We start from the raw sequence: 14,401 nt of genomic DNA on the forward strand, positions 1-14,401 counted from the left end.
CACATTCTGAAGGGATTGCGGTTTACATAAATTTTCTCCCAATTGGAGATTGAGCTCTTCCTCATCTTACACATGGGATTTAGTTGTCACTCAATGGTAACAGCTGTGAAAAGGTGAAGCGGCCCACCGCTCAGAATATTGCCTCCGCTTTTAAAGCAATTAACCCATGAACAGGAGGATACCTGGTGATATCAAAGGGATTAAGCCAGGCAGTGCATTATTAACATTTCCTTGAACTAATTCTAACTCTGACTAGCTGTCAGAAAAGACTCTTCAGTCTTTTTCTTTTTTTTAAAAAAAGAGGTTTTTTGCCCTGCTTTTTCTTCCCCCCCCCCCCCACCCTTTTTAAAATGAAGCAGAGTTACTGCAGCCTCATGTGCCTACTTTAGAGCCAAATGCAAATGAACAGATTTGGCAGCATCTTCAAACAGACTGAACTCAGTGCCGGTTTATTCTGGGGACAAGTGGGAAAAAAAATAAAAATAGATATGTGATCAATTAGCCAGAGGTCACGGCAGATTTTCTAAAAGCAAATTAGTACCTGAGCGCATTCCTTTCTTCTCTCCCTCCTAAAACTTTGTAACTACTCTTCACTAAGCACAGCTGCTTCCCAAACGCCCAAGACGTTCCTGCTGTGCTACAACAGAGATAATCTACGATAATCTATAATCTGGAAAAATCCAAACACGCCCTCTAAGGAGATTCCTCCTTCCCCAAAGCCCAGTTTCCTAATTTCCCACTCTGGTTGAGCAGGCACTGACTCCTCTCTCATCCCTCAATGCTCCCCAAGTCATGTCCACAAAAAAAGGGGCCAAACTGTTCGCAGGGCTGAATCCTGCTCTGACAAACCTGTGTACCCAGGGACATGGAGCATTTCCTCACTCACCAGGGGCAGAAGACAACTTTTCCCAGCACTGGGCACTTTTAAGGGAGCATCAGCCATGAGTTCCCTCTGGGATGGCCATGAAGGTCACTGATCCTCCCGGTCCTCCTTAGGGACCTCCCCACAAGAGCCCCAGGACAAACACTCTGGGAGCCAGAAAGCTCACTGCCATCAAGAGGGTCAAGTGGCACTTCCAAAACATCCCTAGGATTTCAAAATGATGGAATCATTTTGATGATTTCATTATCCAACATGCCTAATTCTCCTTTTTGCTGGCAGTGGGAGAAGAGCTGGTTCTGGGTCTTATATACACTCACAGTTCCTTGCCTGGAAGGTTTAGTGGGCAGGGAATACACACACACACATATATATATATATATAAAAATATATATTTGTATAATGTACTAGTATCAAAGTTAATATCAAAGAACAGCAAACCAAAGAGATGTGAATTGCTTAATCTAATGCAACATCTTCCCCCTTTTCAAAACCCTGTGTCCAACTCAGCCAAAATAAAGCCGGCAAAAACTTCCTACAAATACTTGGGCAACGACACCACCTACTCTGCTACTGCCTCTGCAATAAAACAGCTTTGTGTGTTCAGAAACCCCAAAACAGCCAAACCAAGAAAGGTATAGACTGAAAAAAAAAATGCACTTAGAGCAGGGGAAAGCTTCCTATTTCTCTTTACAGCAGAGAACGCAAAGAATGCATCCCCTGTGCAGAAAATGACACTTTGGCAATCATATTATAAGAAGATAATTGGTTTACTTAGTAAACTTGCTATGCTTTGCCTCCCACAGTAAAACAAATAAATAGTTGTTTAAAGAAACAATCCTACAGCCGCACTTGCTGAGTCCTAAAAACATAAAGCATCTCCCCCCTCCTTCAAAGCAAAGATGAATTATTTGCCTCAGTTACAAGCAGTCTGAGAAAACTCTTTGTAAATGGCATTTTACGATAATTACAAGCAATTTATTAAGACATGCAGAGGGGGGGAAAAAATCCATACTTGAGAAGTAACTCAAAGGAGAAACGGCTTGTTCAGCGATGACAAAAAGCCTTTCTGCATCAATGTGCTGCGACATAATTTTGCTTTGAGAACAACAATCCAGGCTTAAAAAAATAATGTAATTAAAGGAGTAATATCATATATTATAACACATTAAAATTAACAAACAGACATGATGCGGCGGCCGCTTCCTTTCGACCCCAGCGTGGAGCATCCCACCAGCCATCACCTGGCAAAGGAGAAATCTGCTCAAGGAATAAATTCCACCCTAATCCCACACGTGCCACAACATCCCAAACACCACAGAGAGAACCACGACTGTTCTCCTTAAGCAATAAAATCATCCCGACCTGCCGAGGAATAAACTCTGGGAAATGACTCAAACAAAAAGAATCAATGGGGAAAATTAATTAAAAAAAAAAAAATTTAAAAAGGGAGAGATTTACTGTGTGGGGTTGTTGGGAAGGAGGGAGGGAGGCACGGGGTGTGAGGGTAAACAGCAACGCTGCCCGGCTGGCGGGGAGAAAAGAAAGGTTTTAGAGGTTAAGTTCAGGTCAGACGACAAATGAAATCGTAACAACCCAACTGACATTGTATAATGTCTTCTTCACTGGATCAATAGGGCAGCGTCAGCCCCATTTCCATAGAGATGGCTTCCTCCCCGCTGGAGGGTGGCTATTGTTTGAGCAGGCAGATTTGCCACTTGAACCGTGTTGCTCCCGAAGGATGTGTACTTCATCAATTATTTGTACTCCTAACATCTACATATTTTCATATTAACATCCACGTTTCACACAGCAAGAGGAGCAGGTGCTGATTTTGCCACTGGTACCTCGTAGGGGTCACCCCACCAGATAATTTTATTTAAAGACAAAACTAAGGGGGGATTTGATAGACTCGTTCAGTCCCTTTGTGAGGACGGACAAGCCCAGTTTAAAACACACCACATCACCCTCAGACAGATACTGTTTCAAGCAGACAGTGCCAGTGAACACTTCCTAATATCTTTCTTTTAAAATAAATTTTTAAAAAAGCAATACTTTTTCTTTTTTTCTTTTTTTGGCCAAATCAGTGTTCCAAAAAATAAATCAATTTTAAGGTGCATGAAATGAAAAATGTAACATTGTAATTTGGAAATAATACTGACCTTACAATTATAAAAAAAAAAAAAAAAGAAGCAATCACTATTAGGCTGAATAACTGATCCTGTCAGTATCTGTGAAATAATTTCTGTAAGTCTTACTAGTTTTTATCATCTCTCGCTTGCAGGTTTTCCATTCCTTCATGTAAATTCTAAATTTGACAGAAGTGCCGTCTTCCAAATCCAATTAAACACCAACAAAACACCTAAACCTTCAGAAGTGCTCAAGTAATTCCCAAAATAATTCTCAAATTTAGCCTGTCATTTCTCTTCTGTATCCTTATTTCTCTAAAGGAACGATTGCACCATTTCCGAAGCACAAAGCGGGCACCCAAGGAACTGTCACATACAAACTAAAAACTGGGGGAGATCTTCCAAATAACTGCAATAATGGGAATAACCATGATTAAAAAAGAAATCAGAACCAAATACAGAAAACCTTTAGCAACTTCTTGCAGGAGTTTTTAACAGAATGAAGTTGTGCTCTGATGCTGCACCGAGCGCTGTGCACGGGAGGGCAGCGCCACTTCCAGCTTCTCAAACAGGCTGTGAAATACAGGATATTAAATTAAATAATGCTGACTTAATTACATGTATTACCCACCAGTGAAAGCAATCACTTTAAATGCCTACAAAAATATCTAGGAACTACTCAAGCAATTCCAGTAGGTGTGCTTTGGAGCTGATGCTATGTGCGAGGTGATGTGCAAAAAACCAACTCCTCTGCAGCAGAGAAAGATGGACCCTGTGGAACAAAGTTTAAGCGAGCTCAGGGCTTGCTTAATCTCAGAATCTGCCCCCCACCACCTCCCCATTTATTCCTGCTTTTATTTCTAGGTTGCTGGGAAGGTTTTCCCTGAGGGGTGGCTCTGGAAACGGGTGGGAGAAAAGGGCTTTTGTCAAAATAATCCCAGTCGGGAAGCGCCCCGTCTCATCCCGGAGCGCCCCGATACCATTGGCAGCCTCAAAACGTGCCCTATTTTCCCTGCAAAAAGAACATCAGAAATTGTTTATACGGGTTGCCATAATCCTCTCAAATATGGGTCAGGCTGAGGTTAAGAGCAGCCAGAACTTGCAGATCAAAGACGAGCAGGGTTAACAAAAACCCCACAACCACGTGAGCATCCCGATTGTTCCCTGTCCTCCCAAGGTTAGAGGTGCGGAGAGGAGGCTCCGGACATCCCCCCCACAGCCCGGAGCTGCTCCAGAGAAAGGCAGGGATGCTCTCCCTGCTCCTTGGGTACCACGGGCAGGCAACTGCCCATCCACCTCCGCCGGGAGCTGCAATTAAACCAAGTTCACGGTTTCCCGATAGGTGAAGCTCATCCTGTTAATTTAAACAGACCATCTGCATCTTTCGAGAACGACAAACTTCATTAGTTCTGGTTAGTTAAACCGAGCGGTGATTTGTGATAATGAGCCTGAACAACCTGTCACGGCTGGGCAAGGGAAAGGGCGCACTTTTTATTATTGCTATTATTATTATTTAACAGAAAAGAAAAGGGGGGGGAAAAAATAAAAAGAGGGGGAGGCTTTTGTGTGAGAAAGAAGGTCAAATTCAGATTAAGTTGCTGTTAGGTTAATCAGAGGAACTAATTAGGGAAGGGGGGGAACTGCCGGTCCGAAGGCCAGCGGGGAGCAGAGGGAGCCTTCGGGAATGTCCCGAGCCGCCGGGGAAGCACCATGAAGCCAAGGAAAAAGCAACCCCAAGGACTTTACCTGAAAACTGTGCAAAAAAGCAAAGAGGCAGCAGCTGCTCCCAGCAAGCCGCAGAGGAGATTGACTCGGAAGGCGGGGGAGCCGCCGGGCAGCCCCGTGGCCACTTTGGCCAGCAGCGTGAACAGGGGGTAGCCAGGAGGGTGGGCGACCTACAGACAGAGGGACACGGGGTTGGAAAGGGGGGAGAGGGAATGGGAGCAAGGCAGCCCTGAGCAACTCCGCTCCCCAAGCCACCCTCAGTGCCCATCCCAACCCTCAGTACCCATCCCAAATCCCCATACCCATCCCAATCCCCATACCCATCCCAATCCCCACAGCCATCCCAAACCCTGGTACCCATCCCAACCCCACCAAGATTTTTTCCTCAGTGGATCTGGCTCCACGCCTCGCCCATAATAATGAGGCAGGGAGGAAAAGGAGGTGCCATGTTTCATTAGCGTGCCTTAAAGGGCTCCTTGTTTGGGTTCACAGTATATTAGGGTCATTCAAAAGGCTGTTGTTTTTTTTTTTTTCTCCACTTTTTTTTTTTATTTTTTTTTAAAAAGCAGCTTCTCAACTATTTTATTGGTTAGCAAGTTGAAAGACCACACTGCTATCGGATTACCACCACGATGACAGTCCTAAGGTCTTGCCTAAAGGGATCATGCACCATAATAAAGTTTATTAAATAATAAAACTTATTAAAATTGTTAACCCGATTTATTTTATTCTCCCCAGCTTATACAAAATTTGGGTTGATAATAAGCCAGCTACTGTATATACAGTAAAGCCTTTGCTTTATAATTTAGTTTAATTGGATTTAAAACTTGAAGTAAATTGTCGCGTGCTGTACTTATAAGTTAGTAAAAACTGTGGTTTGAAAATAAATTAATCTACTTTACTCCATGCTTAATTAAACTTCCTTAATTCCTAAAACTGTTAATGAGAGCATTGATTAAACAATAAAACTAATACTTACTCCAAGCTCATATGCGGCTGTGATCAGCTCCCCTGTGAAAAAATAATGTAAAACCAATAATTACTATTAGGAAATGACACTCCTCCAAAGTTTTCAAAATCCAAATGCTTGCATTGGGGTTTTGCATTAATTTGACTGGATAAAACTGTAAATCTGTGGAGATTTAACAGCATGAAATTTTCTAAGAATATTTTCTCCCTCTGATGTCATTGCACAAAATATCTTTTGTATGTTTTTCGTGAGACTTTTATGAACAGATAAGTGAAAATATAGGTAGGCTTGGGCAAAGAATGGCCTGAGACATTCAAAATTCAGGCATTTGTGTGTGTGCATTTTTAATTTAAAACCATCTGACTCAATAACTTTCAAGCACTACATTTTGCAACGCTTAAGCTGCATTGTCTGTTCAATAACCCAGTTGTTTGTCATAAAAAAAATTACAGAAACACAAAACCAGAGCTTTACAGTTTTTAAAGAGGAAAAACATAATCACTGATTGTGCAAATCTGCATCCAATTATCTGGGAAGGTTGCTCTCTCTTGATGCTAAAGCAATTCTGCTTCACAAGTAATTCTTTTACCTGTCAGTGGATGCTGCACCCAGCTCCCAATAGAAACAACACTGAGATTCTGCATTTTGTTTGTATTTTATGCCAGGACAAATAGCTGCCACAAAAAGACCCACGTTAGCAGAACAGTTGGCATTTTTAGAGCACTTGACACTGGAGCATTTTGCAGCAAACTCTCCTGAGCAACATACATTGAATATATTCAGTGAGCACAACGCATTCAGGGAGACACAAAATTGAAAATTTACAGCTGGTTTTCCTTCTTTCCCTCAAATTTCATAATCCAATTTTACTGGTCCTAATAATTTTGCAAGCATCAAGGTCATGGCAGCATTGTTAGATGGGAAAGGCACAAATGAAGGGCGCTGGTGGCTTTAAATGCTAAATTAACAATATTTTAAACTTCTGTACAGTCACGTCCTCACCACGCCATGCAAAGGGGGGCAGGGGGGATTGTACAAATGGCACCTTTAAATGCTGACACCAGGATTTAAAGTAAAATGCAGTAAATGCTGCATTTTAAAATGAAGATTCAAGTCAACCCATTACTTCTGGTGGCAACTTCTGCAGAATTAGAGCTGTTGGCTAGCAATGACTGGGGTCAAACCTGCCACTTCCTGCACCAAAACCTCTCAGACATGGAGTTCCCTGCACTTGCAAACACTGGCTATTCTCATTTTAGGAAAATTTCACCCTACTGCAAAACAGCCCCCAAAAAGTGGATGCAATGGGAAAATCATCCATCCCAATTCTGAGCCCTTCAGAGTTCAGCAGCTCCAACATTTCCAGGGCACGGCGAGGCTGGGAAGGGATAAATCCTCCTGCACACAGCAAAGGATGGTGACAATACAGGAAACCCTAAATTTGGCACTGGGGGGGCTCCCCAGTGTGCAGCAGCTGGTGATGTCCATCACCCACCACATCCCAGGGATGCTGCTCCACTAAAATCCTCCTGGGATGCAGCAATATGTGCATCTAAAAAAGCAAAAATTTAACTTCATTCACATTGCTGTGACATTTATTTCAAAGGCAAGAATAACCCCAAAGAAACATAGCCCCAAATCAGCCAGGAAGCTGCAAAAATAATATAAATAAACCACTTGGAAACCACCACCAAGCTTTGAAAGACAACAGCACAACTTTGCCTTGTAAGAATTAAGGGGAAAAAAAACCAAAAAGACCTGTAAAAGATAAGCTCTGGGCTGCAGGCCTGTTGAATTCCAGAGGGAAAATCAAAATAAGTACATAACAGCCACTGCTTTGGATCAGGCTAATTCTCCACCTCCCACCCACACACCTGAGCATCCCTTACAGCCTCCATGGGCTGGAGGAGTGAGGAGCATTAATTTTGTTAAATAACAAAGCACACAGAGGAAGAACTACAGCACCCCCAAACTTGGTTTCAATGTCCTGTGAGGCAGAATGACCTGTGGCATCTCCAGGCACTGGCTCAAACTGAAATGTTTATTCCCTCCAACTCCACAGGAACAGGAGTTGGACTCAATGATCCTTGTGGGTCCCTTTTAATTCAGAATATTCAGTGATTCCTGATGTAAACAAGTTTCTGACTCGCCCATAAAGGTGTTCAGGCAACAGGCCAAATGCTGCCTGAACTCTGATTTATACCCAGCAAGTTTGGGAGCTGGTATTTGAAACATCACAGTGAACATTTGGTTGGTTTCTTTTTTTAAAAATTATTTGATCCTTTCTAAGCTGTTTTAACATCTGTGGATGTTTCTGAATTATAATTCCATCTCCCCCTATTATTCTCTCACTCATTTCTTTATCCTAACACTAAGTAACACGAGCAAGCTGCCAGTGGAAATACCAACTGCCTTGGACATTTCTGGATTACTGCAAACTTTGGGAACAGTTAAAAATACAGATAGCTTAGAAAATAAAATAAAATTAAAACTAAAATAAATAAATAAAAATAAATAAAATAAAATAAAATAAAATAAAATAAAATAAAATAAAATAAAATAAAATAAAATAAAATAAAATAAAATACTAGGCTCCCTGCCTGGAAGCAGATACAGCAAATCCTTAAGCAGCTCTTCATTCACACAAGTAGCCTCAGTGCTTTTGGTGGCACAAGTTTCAGGCACAGGCAAATCAAACACCTCGAGCGGGGCCATGCACAGACATTCCAAGGACTCCAGCTGAGGTATTCCATGCTCAAGCCATGAGAAACCAGGGGAATAATGCCCAAAAAAATCCTGACACTGTGATGGAAAACAATCCAGGCACAAGGGGACAGCAGGGATGAGCCTGTGTCTGCCCAGTCCCAGTGAACACATGGAAGGCAGGCAGCAAATTTAGAAGAACGTTCAAAAAAATAAAGAAATAAGGAGAGACAAGGAGTGAGGTGCAGGGCTTGTCAGGGGACACTGTCCTGAAGGATTTCCTCTAACACAATTTTACACAAGGGATTTCCTTTCCACAATAACTTGGGGAAAGTGGGGTGAACCCATGTGCTGTTTGACTGCTTGCTCTGTCTACTGGGATAATTCACATCAAACAAAAAATCAAATCCCAGCATCCATCCATGACATCATCAGGAGAACCTGCATCTCTCTCTGCAAAGGCTGCTCATGTTTATTTGCATCCCAGAGGGAGAATCCAGGCTCAAGCACAATTAAGAACCAGGGTCCTGAGGCTTTGTGCAGCATGAACAGCTCAGAGCACAGGGTGCTCGCCACAGACAAAAAAAAAAAAAAAAGGCAAAAATTATAATAAAAACCAAAATGGTAACAACTGTAAATATATCAACCATCACATATTAATTAATACACCCAGAAGGAGCAAACAAAGCCCTTTCAGTAACTTGGGAGCAGAAGCAAAAGCCATCAGGATGCACATGGCCAAGCTGGCCAGTGCCTCTCTCTCCCTCCACACATCCTGAGCCTGTAAAATACGTGAATCCATTAAAATGTCATTTATTTAGAATAAGTTTCATGCACAGCTTGGATTTGAAACCACTGGTGACCAGGAGTCACAGCATTAAGCAGAGCTGCTGAACTGTTCTGGGATGACACAGAAAGAAAGTATCCTGGACACTTGTTCCATGAAATAAAAAATTATCAACATATTCCCAAGAAAAACCAAGCCCTTCCATCTCCAAACCACACAGGCAAAACCAAAGTATTTTTAAAGCAAGAACAGGTTAAATCAGTAAAACCAGAGCAGGACCAAACAGGAGAACTCTGTCCCCCATGGGATCAGCAGTGCAAAACACCAACATTCAGACAGTCTGGCACTGCCAGGAAGCTGCACTTGCAGAGAGGCAGATCCAAAGACTTCCCTGCTGCACAAGCCTGAGACAGAACAGCTGGCAGGATGGCACATCTGTCCCCTAAAGCCACCAGCTGTCCCCTGGCTAAATCCTTCTCTGAAAGGCTCAAATACAGGCAAACCATTATGGGGTGGCCCCAGGGCCCCAGCCCAGGAGGGGTCCCTGCTGTGCTGACCCCACTGGGCCATTGCACACCCCAAAGCAGGGTGTCCCTGCTGCACCCACCTGTGGGGCCAGTGCTCCTCTGGGGAGCTTTAAATGCACCAACCCAATGGGGTGAGCACCCCAAAAGTGGCTGTACTACACCAGGGGCTAATGGGACCAGCAACCCTATGGGGTGACAGCAATGCCCCCATTCCTATGGGATGAGCATCCTTATGGGGTGAGAGCAACTCACTGCAGTGACACTAATGCCCCAGTCCCTGTAGGATAACAGCAACCATATGGGGTGACAAGGAAATACCAGCCCCTATAGATGAGCATTCCTATGGGATGACAGCCAACCTAACGGGGTGACAGCAATGCACCAGTCTCTCTGGGGTGAACAGCCCTATAGGGGTGAGAGCCATGCACCAGTCACCCTATGGGGGGACAGCAATGCACCAGCCCCTATAGGACGAGCATCCTTATGGGGTGACAGTGCAGTACCAGCCCCTATAGGATGAGCATCCTTATGGGGTGACAGTGCAGTACCAGCCCCTAGAGGATGAGCATCCTTATGGGGTGACAGTGCAGTACCAGCCCCTATAGGATGAGCATCCTTATGGGGTGACAGTGCAGTACCAGCCCCTATAGGACGAGCATCCTTATGGGGTGACAGTGAAGCACCAGCCCCTATAGGATGACCATCCCTATGGGATGGCAGCAAGCCGATGGGGTGACAACAACGCCCCGGTCCCTCTGGAATAAGCAACTCTCTGTGGTGACAACCCGGTGGGGTGACACTGACCCTCCAGGGGTGACAACAACGCACCGGCTCCTTTGGACAGACTAACCCTACACGGGTGACACTGATGCACGAGCTCCCGTGGGGTGACAGCAACCCCGTGGGGTGACAGGGATGCCCCGATCCCTGAGGGCTCGCCCCCCCGCCGCCCCCCGCCATGCATCAGCCGCTACGGGCCGAGGGTCTCCGCCCGGTACGTTACCCGCATCCCCGCCGGGCAGGGCGGGCGGCAGCGTGGCCGTGTAGAGAGCAGCCACGGCAGCGCCCAGGGCCCCGGCGGCTCCTCCCGCCCCGTTCCCGATCCCTATCCCGGTGCCGGTGCCGGCCCCGGGCCCGGGCCCCGCGCCCATGTGCGCCTCCACCTTCCGGGTTCGGCCGCGCGGGGCGGGCGGGCTGTGCCATCCACCGCCCCGCGGGGGGAGCACCCCTGTCCCAGTCGCCGTCTCGCTCTCGCCAAAGCGCCTTCCGAGGCTTCTTCTTTTGCAAATCTCAGACAGAGAACAGAGAGAGCCGTGAACCCGGTGAGGCCATTCAGCACGGCCTTCCGCTCTCTTCCATCCTCCCCCGCGGAGATGAGTTGGTACAGCCGGAGAGGGAGTGGCGGAGGGTGAGTACGGCCGGGCGGCCGGGCGGGACCAACGCCCGCGGGGGGGATCGGGCCGAAACCACCGCGGAGATGTGGGGGGGAGGAGGGGACCGGTGCGCGTTCTGCCTTTCCCTTGCTCCCGGGATCGCCCCTTCAGGACGAGGTTTTTTAAGGATCAGCTCTTCGTGGCCGCTCTCAGACAGATCAAAGCCCTGCTCGGACAGTGCTGGCTGCAGGCTGCACCATCTCCACCACAGCCCCCGTGTGGCCATGCACAAATAATAAAAGATTTAACCCCTGGATGGGGTGGCACAAGATGCTGGTGAAGGAAAAGATTGAAGGTGTCAGCGCAGGGATTATTAAAAGCGGCGATTCCCGCTGCGGGAAGCAGTTAAGGAAGGCAAATAGCATCCCGAGACCTATCGATAGAGGACTAAAACACATCCGTGGAAATCATTATGGGATTGTGCGAAAGAGCAGCGAGGCCGTACCTGCAGAATTGAGACAGATTAAAGAGAGGCTTTTGAATACAAATGAAAAAGGTATAGGAGAGGGTAACGAGGATAATAAACAGCCTTATGGATTAGATCTAAGTGGAGACGTTAGAAAATGAGGTTTGCATTTATTAAGGAAAAAAAGAGCAGGATTAAGGGCTGACACAAGGGAGGGAATGTGCGTGGTGTTCTGGGGGCTGGAGCAGGGTCCCGCTGAAACAGCGGCACAAAACCCCTGGAAGATGAAACCAAGGGAGGCATTCAGGGAATTCCGGGGTCCCCAGCACAGCAGGGACATCGACCTGCTGGAGCGAGTCCCGAGGAGGCCACCAAGATGATCTGAAGGATGGAGGCCCTGTGCTGTGGGGAAAGGCTGGGAGAGCTGGAGGTGTTCAGAGGAGGCTTTGGGGTGACCTCATGGTGGCCTTCCAGTACCTGAAGGGGCTCCAAGGGAGCCAGAGAGGGACTTTGTACAGGAGCATGGAGTGATAGGACAAGAGGGAATGGCTTCAAACTAAAAGAGAGTAGGTTTAGATGGGATATTGGGAAGGAATTCTTCCCTGTGAGGGTGGGGAGGCCCTGGCACAGGATGCCCACAGAAGCTGTGGCTGCCCCTGGATCCCTGGAATTGTTGATCCCTTGAATGTTCTTCAAGAATGCAACACGTTCCCATTTGTTTTTTTGACATCTGTGGTACTTTAGAGGAGCTTAGTGGGCCCCTGGATCCCTGGAAGTGCCCAAGGCCAGGTTGGATGGGGCTTGGAGCACCCTGGTCTAGAGGAAGGTGTCCCTGCCTGTGGCTTAGGCTGGAACAGTATGATCTTTAAGATCCCTTCCAACCTGAGCCATTCTATCATTGTTTTTATGATTCTGTGGACAGACAGGTCTGTGGTCTCCAGCTTGCACTTCCCAAAACTGTTTTCTTGATGTTCTTCAAGAACACAACACGTTCCCATTTGGTTTTTTGACAGCTGTGGTACTTGGAGGAGCTTAGTGCTCCATGCATGAAATGGGCTGCCACAGAGTGGGCTCAGCAGCCTGGCTTTCCCATGAGTTTCCTGGGAAAGTTGTTCAGCCTGGAGAAGATTCCAGGGAGACCTCAGGGACTCTTCCAAAAGTGCTCCAAGAGAGATGAGGAGAGACTTGGACAAAGGCCTGGAGTGACAGGACAAGGGGAACTGGCTTCCCACTGACAGGAGGGCAGGGTTAGGTGGGATATTGGAAGGAACTGTTCCCTGTGAGGGTGGTGTGGCTCTGGCACAGGGTGCCCAGAGAAGCTGTGGCTGCCCCTGGATCCTTGGAAGTGTCAAAGGCTGGCTTGGACAGGGCTTGGAGCAACCTAGGATGGTGGAAGGTGTCCCTGCCCATGGCTTAGGGTGGAATGAGATGGGTTTTGAGATCCCTTCCAACCCAAGCCATCTATGATTTTATGAATTTAGGCAAGCTCTGTGCACTCAGCCAGGCTGTACAGAAAAGCTGAAGTTTTCACCCACTCAGGCATCACTGGGGTGCCTGGAGGAGCTGGTGTTGGAGGGTGTGAGCACCACCTGGGCCCAGCAGCTGCCTCCCATCCCAAAGGGAAGCAGTGGTGACCCAGAGCTTCCAGGGCCCCAACTCCTTGGCAGGATTCTTCCCTCGTTGGCTGAGCACCATCGGGGAGAGGAAAAAGACACGTTCCAATCCTCCTCCAGCCATCGGCACTATGGAAATGAGCGGGGTCATTGTTCCCGTGCCCGTTGGGGCTCCTAAAATGTAATTTTAGCAGCAAAGTGCGCAGCCTGTGTGTGAAAGCAGGCTGGTGGCGAGGCTCTTTATCCGGAGCGTGGCTTTTTTCTTTGCCGTATTTTTCCTTCTTTGTGTTTCCCTTGGAAAAGGCATCCAAAGACAAATGTGAGCCGTGGCTGATTACAATTATATTGATGGGGGAGGTAGCAATTTACGGGCAAATATCGAAACGTGGAAGAATGGCTGGTAATAATAGGGTGAGGACAAACTGTTCTTTAATTGTCCTGCAAGTTGTTTTATATCTTTGTCATGCAGAAGCTGGAACTTTTAGGGTGCCAGTGACAAAGTACTTTGCTGTAATGTGGTAGGGCAGGCTCACAGCAGCCTTTATCTTACTGAATAACTACCACCATTTCAAAGGCTGGGATTACAGGCACACTTTATGTTGAAAAGGGGAATTTACATGTTTCTTCTGTAAGCAGAAATCTATTAATTCGTGAGATTTGCCTCCCCTTTCTTCATCAGCCATGACCCAGGGGTTTGACCAAGACAGGAAGGACATGCAAACCTCCTTTTTTTGCTGTTTTTTAGAGACAGGTAAGATATTTTTTGGCTGTTTTCACCCATGCTCTGGAAGCTGGGAGTTGTCCAAACCCAAGTGAGATTCACCTCACCACAGAGCGACCCTCCAGGCTTTCTCAAAGCTTTGAGTATGTGCTCAACAGCAATTAAAAAAAAGAAAGTATTACTTAGAAAAAAACCCAAACCACTGGGGCAGGTGGACAGCCTTTGAAAGGTGGCCTCGTGCTACACAGAGTGATTTATTTCTAAAAAATCCTTGGCACTTGTAGCACGAGAGCATACTCTAGTGGCAACCGAGCAAAGAAAGTGCTCTGGTTTGTGCAGTGTCTTGATGATAAGACACCTCCTACCTTTCTTCGAGAGGCTTTTCCTCTCCTATCTCCTCCAGCTCCACGCTCAGTGCTCAGCCCGACAGGAAATACCCAAGGCAGGCAGAGAAAATAAACAGGAACTGCTAGAAGTAATTTTAAAAACACAGCTTGGGAACATATC

The 14,401-nt window shown here is 46.4% G+C and overlaps 1 protein-coding gene across 3 annotated transcripts in view; it reads right to left on the reverse strand.

The window, feature by feature from the left end:
* Positions 1 to 10,939, reverse strand: part of TMEM260 (transmembrane protein 260) — a 33,268-nt gene extending 22,329 nt beyond the window's left edge. Inside the window, exons 1-3 of one of the 3 annotated variants that reach the window (XM_059850575.1) lie at positions 10,885 to 10,939; positions 5,714 to 5,745; positions 4,756 to 4,904 (exon numbers count right to left, since the gene is read on the reverse strand). In XM_059850575.1, coding sequence (XP_059706558.1) covers positions 4,756 to 4,904; positions 5,714 to 5,745; positions 10,885 to 10,924 — 221 coding nt within the window. In that variant the 5' untranslated portion in view covers positions 10,925 to 10,939. The other 2 variants (XM_059850574.1, XM_059850576.1) reach the window with 2 other exon arrangements.
* Between the last annotated feature and the right edge of the window lie 3,462 nt (positions 10,940 to 14,401).

This window comes from Haemorhous mexicanus, chromosome 6 (genome assembly GCF_027477595.1).
Source record: "Haemorhous mexicanus isolate bHaeMex1 chromosome 6, bHaeMex1.pri, whole genome shotgun sequence".
NCBI classification, from domain to species: Eukaryota; Metazoa; Chordata; class Aves; order Passeriformes; family Fringillidae; genus Haemorhous; species Haemorhous mexicanus.